The 11,422-nt window shown below is 37.4% G+C and overlaps 1 protein-coding gene across 1 annotated transcript in view; it reads left to right on the plus strand.

Annotated features, from left to right (window-relative positions):
* The window catches only part of LOC115212091 (serine/threonine-protein kinase 17A-like), a 139,840-nt gene extending 128,418 nt beyond the window's left edge, over positions 1–11,422 (plus strand). Inside the window, exons 2-6 of the mRNA XM_029780929.2 lie at positions 3,607–3,819; positions 4,694–4,832; positions 5,052–5,227; positions 8,191–8,370; positions 9,867–11,422. Coding sequence (XP_029636789.1) covers positions 3,607–3,819; positions 4,694–4,832; positions 5,052–5,227; positions 8,191–8,370; positions 9,867–10,389 — 1,231 coding nt within the window. The 3' untranslated portion in view covers positions 10,390–11,422. The remainder of the gene's footprint in view (positions 1–3,606; positions 3,820–4,693; positions 4,833–5,051; positions 5,228–8,190; positions 8,371–9,866) is intronic.

Here is an 11,422-nt window from a genome sequence, read left to right on the forward strand (position 1 = left end):
ACTGGTCTTTTCTTTTTTTTTTTTTTTTTAAGATAAGTTTTGATCTTGGCACAGTAATCTACTAAAGTACTTATCAGTTGCACAGTACTGTTACTTAATTTACAGCTGCAAGCTTTGCCGCTTGCAGTACCTACTTACAACTACGTCAGCTCAGCTTTTGAAAGCTAAGTGTTTTTTTGATTACAGTACTGGTTGCAGGATACAACTCATTCACTCCGTAGCTGGTTGTCCAGTACTTTCACGTTTGACCATCTATATTCTCTCCAGATTTTTAATTGTAGAATGTTAATATAAAAATATTTTAATATTTATATTATTTACCTACAGCAATATAGGCGCAGGAGTGGCTGTGTGGTAAGTAGCTTGCTAACCAGCCACATGGTTCCGGGTTCAGTCCCACTGCGTGGCATCTTGGGCAAGTGTCTTCTGCTATAGCCCCGGGCTGACCAATGCCTTGTGAGTGGATTTGGTAGACGGAAACTGAAAGAAGCCTATCGTATATATGTATATATATATATATATGTGTGTGTGTGTGTGTGTGTGTTTGTGTTTGTCCCTCTAGCATTGCTTGACAATCGATGCTGGTGTGTTTACGTCCCTGTCACTTAGCGGTTCGGCAAAAGAGACCGATACAATAAGTACTGGGCTTACAAAGAATAAGTCCCGGGGTCGATTTGCTCGACTAAAGGTGGTGCTCCAGCATGGCCACAGTCAAATGACTGAAACAAGTAAAAGAGTAAGAGAGCAATGTTCCAAACAGTCATTCAACACTTACATGATATTTTTATAAATTATCTTTTAGAATTCCTATTGTATGTTTTTTTTGTTTTGTTTTGTTTTGTTTTTTAATTAATTTCATATGAAATAGTTATATAGTTCTATAATTGGAATGTCTCTAGCAATCAGTCTTCTAAATTTATGTACATTTATTAAATCTTTTGAATCTGTCTTTTATGTAAATGGTAATTGTTTCTAAAGTAAGCCTTGGATTTGAGTGAACAATAAGGGCTTATCATAACTGTCTCCTTTCATTTTTCTGTCTGAGGACTATGAAATGCATCTTTTAATTTGGACTCAATGCTCTTACCTGAATGCTTTTGCTAACTCCTATATTTGCTAAATATCATGTCTCATGTATCTTTTATCTTCTTAAGTGTATGAATCCAGAATTGTATTCTTTAGTTTGGGTGTAACCCATATAACTGTGTCTCTAAAACTTTCAGGTATTTCATTCAGCAAGTCATATTTATTCTAAAATGTATAAAAACAAAATTGCTTTATATATTTTTGCAACAAAGCTAACTGCATGCACTTGACTGTGTTGTAAATACGGACCCCTTATTGTCTCCTGTTTAACTTCCATTCTTGTTTGACTTGGTTAGATTTCCATAATGAACCCTTACATCATGAACTTTTCATCTTACTGCTTGAAACATTTCATTTTCCCACTAGTAATCAGTCTTCTAAATTTACATACATTAATTAAATTATATTTTTCTCCAGTTATTATGTTTAGGAGTATCTGCCAGTGAAGGTTGATCATTCATATGCACATATATATGCAGGCCTAGACAAGATTTTTGAGGAAGATTGGCAGTTGCCCATGCATGCATGCAAGTCTTCCATCTCTATGCCACTGATGTTTATTCCAGGGAAAGGCCACTGACAGTACGGTTTAGCATCAATGCTATTGCAGACACTGCTATCAAGATGTAAATATTCAGAAGGGAAACCTCAAATCATCTTGCATAACCTGCTGATAGTTTTGCTAATCAATCATTCTGAATTGGTACTTTTTTATCAACCTCTAAGAATGAAAGGCAAAGTTGGCATTGGTGGGATTTGAACTTATAGTGAGGAGAGTCAGAACGCACTGTATCCAACACTCTTACAACTCTGCCAATGTACCACTTCAGTCACTAAGTTCTCTCTTTACTCACTACCCTCCCTCATACAGCATTCCATTTCTTGTGAATGCTTCTTGTATTCGAGCTTCATCTGGTCTGTACAGATTGAATTGCAACTGAAGTATCATAGAAACATTTTTTTATCCACTTCTAACGATTATAATTGCGCAGCAAGTTAAACTCAGGAAGGAAAATCGTAGAATAAAAATAATTATTATTCAATGCAGAATAATTTAGCTCAAAATAAAATGCAACTTTAGTTGAACTACACTTAATTTGCATACAAGAATAGCAAGGAATACAGTTACCATTATAATATGCTTTTGTTGATGAGGCTTTCCAATAAAGCCAAAACATGTCTGGAGTTGTCTGTGTACTCTTAAAGATCAGACTCACTCCCTGCTGCATTCCATATTAAACTGTATTTAATTAAAATATTTTGGCTTACCGAAGTATGTTAGCATCTAATTTACTATTAATTTGCAAGCTATCATGTTTATGATTCAAGTCCTGTTCAGTGTAACTTTATAAGCTGGGTATAATTCACCATACTAAATTGTAGTTGACATTAGTCATATACCCACAAGTATCTAGGAGTTGTGAAGCTTCAGTACTAAGAGTGTCCTCTGGTTGTGATTTAGGACCTACTTTCACTAACATTTTTCCTAAGATTAAAATGACATTACCTAGATTTTATTTTTGTTTTTAGTTTAAGCCTATGACTATACAAACTGCTTCAGTTTAAAAAACCCCAAAAAAACAAATAATTTATGTAAGAACTTGTTCGTTCATATTTTTATAACTACTTGTATGGACTAATATGCATACATTCACATAGGTATACACAATACCCAATTACCGAGTAACAGGCTATCAGTTCATTCTTCAGGTACAACCCTTCCACATTAAGCAGGTGTGCCCAGATTCCTCTTGATTACTGATAACATGTAGCAATGCAAAATGGAAATTCAGTATGAGCCAATGACTAGATCAAGCTGTAGAATAAATAGGTAAAAAGTTCAGGGAGATTAGTGGTGGTTTGCATCAGCACAGATTCTATTTATTGGTAAGGTGTAAAGTTTCTTTAAGTTTGTATATAATTGATAGAAGCATTTCTAGTGTTTTAGGGAATGTAAAGGGTTTTTTTTTTCTTAGCACATGAGTAAGAAAGAGAGAGCATGGACACAGTGAAGAATAACAGGAAATAGTTGAAAATTAGTTGTTGTCATCATCATCATCGTCATCATCATTTAACGTCCGCTTTCCATGCTAGCACGGATTGGACGATTTGACTGACTGAGGGCTGGTGAACCAGATGGCTGCACCAGGCTCCAGTCTTGATATGGCAGAGTTTCCACAGCTGGATGCCCTTCCTAATGCCAACCACTCCGAGAGTGTAGTGGGTGCTTTTTACGTGCCACTGGTACAGGGGCCAGTCAGGCGGTGCTGGCAACGACCTCGCTTAAATCTTTTTACACATGCCACTGGCACGGGTGTCAGTAAGGCGACGCTGTATACATGAAAAGGAAATGGTTGAAAAGAAAAAGATTAGAGATGAAGCAAGAACAAGAGTAAAGGGAATTATGAGTGCTTTTTGTTGTTGGTTTTTTAAATTCTTAACTCGTTGTTTTTGTGGTGAAATCAGAAATAAACAATCATCCTCACAACATCTTTAAAAACCTTCACATTTGTTTTTCAGAGGCAAATTTGCGGTTGTGAAAAGGTGTGTCAACCTAGAGACAAATGAAGAAGTTGCTGCCAAGTTTATTCGCAAGAGGCGTCGAGGGAAAAACTGCCGGGACCAGATATTACGGGAGATTGTAATGCTAGAGTTGTCTCGACCCCATCATCGAGTTGTGGACCTCATAGAAGTGTTTGAAAGTCCAACAGAGATGATACTCATCACTGAATAGTAAGTATAAAATACCATACTTAACCCTTTAGCATTTAAACCGGCCATATCTGGCCAAAGATATTCTATCTGTTTTATGTTCAAACTGATCAGATCTGGTCAGATCTGGTCTCTCACACCAACCCTACAATATCTTTTAAAAAATTAACAGCTACCTCATCAAAATCTCATAACAACAAGATAATGCATGATTAGTTCAAGGCAATGTGGATAAAAAAGGATTAATTTGGGCAGAATAATGTGAACACTAAAGGGTTAAGAAAGATTTGATTTAAAAATAAAAAAATTACCTAGTGACAAGTCCAGTGGGGTGTTAAGAATTTCTTAAGGATCTCTAATTACAAGTTAGAAGCATTTCATATAAAATATACTGAAGAACTATTTAATCTTCTCTACTTAGAATACACTGTATAAATATGTTAGTTTCAGATTTTGGCACAAGGCCAGGAATTCCTGGGGAGGGGTAAGTTGATTTCAGCTCCAATACTCAAGTGGTACTTATTTTATCGACCCCAAAAGAATGAAAAGCAAAGTCCACCCCTGCAACATTTGAACATAAAGTCTGAAGAAATGGCACTAAACATTTTGTCCAATGCAGTAATGATTATGTCAGCTTCAGACAGTATAAATATAAGCTGGTATTCTTAGTTTACTATTTTTTGGAATGGGTTCCTTCTTATCCTTTTGTTTTTACTGAATACACAACAACGTATGAAGCAATGTGCACAACATGCATATGCACATACCTGAAAATATTTGTCCAGAATATAGGTTATCTTATGTCATGTAGAAAATGCTTGATGTTCAGAAAACCATGCAGTTTTTATTTATTTCCAGGCATTTTTACAATTGTTTTTTCAATTGTCATTTACAGTTGTTCAGGTGGAGAATTATTCCATGAATGTGTTATAGAAGAATCTTTCAAAGAAAGTGATGTGGTGCGATTATTAGGTGAAATTCTTGAAGGTGTCTTATTCCTACATCGTAAAAATATTCTGCACCTTGATCTCAAGGTAGGTTTTGCTTAGTTACCTTATTTTTTTTTTTTTTAAAAGTCTTTTATTTTGAATTTTTCAAACTTTTCAACTATGCTCAATGAAAGAAATATTCCTCTCTAACTAATTCTGGATTTTTTTTTTGGGGGGGGGGGGGAATTTATGATTTCAATTTAACTCCAGAAAACATTTTGTTTGTACATTATAGATAAGTGTATATATATTTTCTCGTTGCAGCCTCAGAATATTTTGTTGACAAAGCCATTTCCTGAAGGCAATATCAAAATCTGTGATTTAGGCTTAGCTTGCCTTGTCAATGATGGTGAAGACATTCGAGAAATTGTTGGAACACCTGATTATGTTGCTCCAGAAGTATTAAGCTACGAACCACTTGGATTATCTACAGATATGTGGTGAGTTTGTTTGTTTCTTTCTTTGTTTACCCTACTTTAAATGGGTATGCAAAACGAGAACAAGAAGATGCCAACCCAAGGATTAGGCAGCTTCTATCCTGTCTCTAGTGTTACATCATCTATGAGAAAAACACTTCATCATCATCATCGTTTAACGTCCGTTTTCCGCACTAGCACGGATTGGACGGTTCGACCGGGGTCTGGGAAGCCAGGGGCTGCACCAGGCTCCAGTCTGATCTGGCAGAGTTTCTACAGCTGGATGCCCTTCCTAACGCCAACCACTCTGCGAGTGTAGTGGGTGCTTTTTACGTGCCACCTGCACAGGTGCCAGGTGGGTCCAGCATCGGCCACGATCGGTTGGAGCTTTTAACGTGCCACCAGCACGGAAGCCAGCCAAGGCGGCTATGGCAACGGCCACGTTCGGATGGTGCTTTTTTTATGTGCCACCGGCACTGGAGCCACTTGAGGCAGCACTGGCATCGGCCACGTTTGGACGGTGCTTTTTATGTGCCAACGGCACAGAAGCCAGTCAAACTCTTAATAAACTCCATTCACTAACTTTAAATGGATATGACAGGGTGAGACTGTTCATTGTTGCAAGGTACAGTGTCAGTACTGTGAAATTGATGAGTGTTCTATGAGCTTGCAGTGTTGAATTCAATTCTTGTGAGAATTACTTTCAGTGGGATGGGCTTTTCCTAGCAAAATTTCCTTAGATAAACTATTTGGAAAGGATTTTTCACTAGTTCAGTTATCCTAGTGGGTTATAAGACTGACTGTCACATAAAAAAAAGAAAAATTATTTTTTTGCAGTGTCATTTCTTGCTCATTATTAAAATTTTAAAATAAAATTATTTTGTTGCAAATAAAAAGAGTGGCTGTGTGGTAAGTAGCTTGTTTACCAACCACATGGTTCCGGGTTCAGTCCCACTGCGTGGTACCTTGGGCAAGTGTCTTCTACTAAGCCTTGGGCCGACCAAAGCCTTGTGAGTGGATTTGGTAGACGGAAACTGAAAGAAGCCCGTCGTATATATGTATATATATGTGTGTGTGTATGTGTTTGTGTGTCTGTTTTTGTCCCCCAAGCATCGCTTGACAACTGATGCCGGTGTGTTTATGTCCCCGTTACTTAGCAGTTCGGCAAAAGAGACCGATAGAATAAGTACTAAGCTTACAAAAGAATAAGTCTCGGGGTCGAGTTGCTCGACTAAAGGCAGTGCTCCAGCATGGCCGCAGTCAAATGACTGAAACAAGTAAAAGAGTAAAGAGTATTCAGACTTCTTTATGTTGAGTCTACGTCTATGTGAGAACTTTTCAACTGTTATGTGCTTTATCTTTAAACTTTAACGTTTTGATGTTCTTCAGTATATAATGGCTATAGCTAGAATGCCAGTCAAACAACACTTTGATTGGCTTTCAATACTGTATACTCAAGTAGAAATAATAGTGTTGTTACTCAACATCCAAACCATCATGAAATATACACCCTAACATTCAGATATCTCTCAAATGTATTGCTTATTATTTTTGTTCATTGAAATCTTCAAACTATGAAATAACGCAAGATTGATTCAAAAGAACCCGTAAGTTCACTCGTAAGTTTACGTGTGAATTGATGGGTCAGACCATGTCGCTGTATCGATCACATGTATCTCGCGACTACGTGTACGTGGGCAAGACCGCGAGCTTCGGGTCATTCTTACGATATTGGGCACGGTAGCACGGCAGACTGACGACGCAGGCCTTTCACTGGCGGCCCCGGCGCTTAGACTAGCCGGGAACGGAAGGCGCCGTGAAGGCCGGTACCAGAGACACACACCTGCCGGCTGCTACCCCTTAATATAGTCTAAACCCCCTTGGGTGATTGTTTATTTTTAGAATGACATTGTAGGGTATGTTTGAGAAGCTACTTTTAACATAAAACAGGTAGAATATTTGGCCCAGTTATAGCCAGTTTAAATGCTAAAGGCTTAAATATCTACTACATTAAATGAGAAACATCTCTATTCATAAATATCCTTGAGATCCATTAACAATTAATAAAACTTGTGAAATTAAAACTCTAGGGCCGTTGTATGCCAAATATTGATTTGTATTGCTAGTGGAGCGCTAAGGGTACCATACGAGTGAGATCGTGGCCAGAGCAACAAGCTGGCCTCCGTACCGATGGCACATTAAAAACACCATTCGAGCGTGATTGTTACCTGCATCACCTTACTAGCAATTGTGCTGGTGGCACATGAAAAATCATTCGAGCGAGGTCGTTGCCAGTGCCACTGGACTGGCTCCTGTGCACGTGGCACACAAAAAGCACCATTTGAGCGTGGCTGTTACCAGTACCGTCTAACTGGCCCTCGTGCTGGTGGCACGTAAAAACACCCGCTACACTCTCAGAGTGGTTGGCGTTAGGAAGGGCATCCTGCTGTAGAAACTCTACCAGATCAGATTGGAGTCTGGTGCAGCCATCTGGTTCGCCAGTCCTCAGTCAAATCATCCAACCCATGCTAGCATGGAAAGCGGACGTTAAATGATGGTGATAATGATACGTATTGTCTTATAGATGATGTGTTTTGGTCTTTCTCATTAAAAGAAAAGAGGACCCATCATGTTTCAAATTAAATGTACCGAGCCTAGAAGTAAGATTTGTCTGTGTTTTTAGATAGAAATCAAAAGAGATTCTTGGATTGTTCCTGGCTGCAGATATCAAATAATTTTTCCCTTTAAAATAGTATATCTTCTCATACATCCTCCAGCTGAAAATAAAGATTTTGTAGTTGTTCTATTGAGACTCTATTTTGATAGCCATACATCAACAAATTAAGACAAAAGTAAACTTGTCTAATCAAAAAAAAAAAAAAAAAAAAACATTGTAAATGGATTAGCATTTTTAAAGTGATTTCTTTCTTTATTTTATTTTATTTGAGATGACTTTTTTTATAATTGGTCTTTATAATTTCTTTTAGGAGTCTTGGAGTGCTAACTTACGTTATGTTATCTGCTTGTTCCCCCTTTGATGGGGAAAGCAAACAGGAAACATACCTGAATATATCTCAGGTAAATCTTGATTTTCCTGACTATTTGTTTGAATCAATCAGTTATGGTGCCATTGATTTTATGAAGAACTTGCTCATCAAAGATCCAAGGTAAGCATAGGTTGAGTTTAATTTCTCAATCATATTTTCCACATAATTAAATCATAGATTTTAAATATTGGTGCCTTGAAAATCTGTTAGGTAAAGTAAAATTGACAAAGCCAACAGGACAGTTATTGTTTGTAGTAACATGTAACAGGAATATAAAAGTCAAATACTGTGAAACGGCCAAAGATAAATTGTTTCAGGATGGGGAGGATAGATGATAATATCATCATCATCATCGTTTAGCATCCGCTTTCCATGCTAGCATGGGTTGGATGGTTCAACTGGGGTCTGGGAAGCCAGAAGGCTGCACCAGGCCCAGTCTGATCTGGCAATGTTTCTACGGCTGGATGCCCTTCCTAACGCCAACAATATGATAATGAAATTATTGTATACAGTGCTCAGGTGCACCACAACTTGTCAAAAGTGCATATAAAGCATCTGCAGTAATGTACAAATGTCTGGAAAGTGAACAGTGTATGAGTCAGGTACCTGCTTGCATGTGTATGGAGGGGAGAAAATCAGGTGTAGTGTTGGCGAATCTCCGGAAGCATGGAAGTTTTGAAGGATGCAGTGCCCGGTTATAGTTGAATATAAGAGCATTAGTCTAATTCAGTATCAGTGCTGAAATTTAGATATTTCATTTCATTTCATTTCATTTGAGTTTGAGTCCATGCTCAGGCCAAGTCGAAGACTCCACCCTCAGAGTCTGGTGTGGTTGCCAGGTTGTATTCTCTGTTTAATTTTGACATGTGTAGGAGCGAGTTTGAGTCAGTTTGTGCTCGTTGTGTATATCCTGGGAGATGGGGTTCATCTCTAATGGTGCTTAAGTATCTATCCAGCTGCAATTTGAATGATTCCACACTGCATCCTGATAGATTTCTGACATGTACCGGAATGGAGTTGAATAGTTGTGCTCCTCGAACCAACAGACTTGACTCTTGCAGGGTTTTTGCTGCCTGGCCAGCCTTTTTGTTGATTGGTGGTAGCTGGCAGCGTCGTCCGTGGCGCAGTGAGTGGTAGGTTTTGATACCAAAGTTTGGCACCTTTTGCTCTATCATTTTCCAAATATATATAATTCGGTATCGCTCAAATCTTCTTTCTATTGAGTACATCCTCAAGGTTTTGAGTCTTTGCCAATAGTCCAGGTCCCTCATTTCTGAGAAGTATGAGGTAAAATTTCTTTGGAGCGATTCCATCTTAGATAGTTGGCCCTTTGTTGTTGGTGACCACAACTGAGAACAGTAGTCAATATGTAATATGTAAATAAGTCAAAGCTATTGTTATTTGTTTTTCTTCTAAGTCCACAATTAATCATAAGAGAAATTCCTTGATTATAGTGAAATAAATAGCCAACATAGATAATGAAAATGGGCTGACAGTTTTTGATCAAAAACATACAATTTTGATTGTACATAATTTATAACCTTGTTTACAAAAAATAAATGCATTTGTTGTTTGCTTTGATGTATTTATGTGATGGAATTTTAATATTTTCCCAGATGCCGGATGGATGCTGCGCAGTGTTTGACTCATGCTTGGATACGAGGAGAACACGTACCACATCCAATAGAATCTAACCACGAAGAGGATGAGGAGGAAGAAGAAGAAGAGGAGGAGGAAGAAGGTGAAGAGAAGGAAGCTGAAGAGACTGATACTAAAAATAAGGGGGATAAACAGAAAGAGGTAAACTCTGTTTTGCAGAGTCAACCTTCAGCGGAATGTGAACCCAGCTGTGATGTGCCTAAACCGGAACAGAAGTCAGAAGGCAAACACGAAAAAGAATGTTCGATGGAGAAAAGAGATGCTGGGGAGAACAGTGAAGCCGAACATGCTTTACTTAGCGAAACAGCAGAAGGGGGTGCGCTTAAAAAACACGAGAAAAAACTAGAAGCAAAAGATGCAAGCTTCGTCAATAACGAAAACTCCCCATCTAATCCTCTCAATGGAGACTTCAGTGAAGAAGATTCTGGTTGTGTGGACTCTGTTAATAATAGTTTAACCTGCATTAATGATTTGGACTGACTTTCTGTCAGACATCTCGTCCACTTTTCACTGCCACTTCCTGTTTTCATTTCCCAAACCCACACTACCTTTCCCTGTTTCAAGACCTGTAGGCTTCCTGGGGTTATGGTCTTGTAGGAGAGATTCTAATGACATTATAATACTTTGTATGGTAGGCCTCAGTAACATGTCTAAAAAAAGGTAAAAAAAAAAGATAATTTTGAGCATGAAGAAGGGATCTGATAATATTTCCATATCATACTCCATCTTAGATTCCACTGACCAAAGCAAAATGATTTGTGCATCTTCCACTTATTTTGATACAGACACAGACAGTACCTTGTCTTTTGTGGAAAGAAATGGCTGGTAGGTTGGCAAATGGAGGATTGTTATGAAATAAATCTCCAAAGAAAAAAAATATTTCCATGTAAAAAAAAAAAAAAATTATATATATCCATGTAAATAGCTATTTGGGGAAAATGCCCCTCCCCCATGACTTTTTCTGAAGAAGAAAGTCACAGAAACAGTTAAATGTTGTAAATATTGAACAAGTGTAGCAAAGGAAATTTTTCTATCTAAGACTACACATTCCAGTTGCTCTTATGAATTGGTGACCATGATGATTCTCCTAATTAGCTTATTTAAAGAAAGATGAAGATGAACATAGATAATTATCAAGATACAAAGTATTTGCACAAAAAAAGAAAAATGATAAAAGTGTAAAAAAAAAAAATATAAACTTGTTTGAAACATTCAAGAGAAAGATAATTGACTTTTTGTTTGTTTGCTTGTTATTGTTTTTGTTTGTTCAGAGATTTATAATATTTTTTATTTGTTTGTTCTCTTGACCAACTATTTCCCTTCTGGACCAAACTTCTTTGTGAAAAACCTTCTTTCCGCCTTTCTTACAATATTCATTATTTCACTTTCTGTGAAGCAACATTATTTCTTGAGCACACAGGTAAACGCATATTACATACACACACATTTCTGATGCCAAATTTTTTTTTTATTGTCCTTCATTTCTAGATTAAATCTAGATACATTTTCGAAA

The sequence above is a fragment of the Octopus sinensis genome, linkage group LG1 (genome assembly GCF_006345805.1).
Source record: "Octopus sinensis linkage group LG1, ASM634580v1, whole genome shotgun sequence".
NCBI lineage: Eukaryota > Metazoa > Mollusca > Cephalopoda > Octopoda > Octopodidae > Octopus > Octopus sinensis.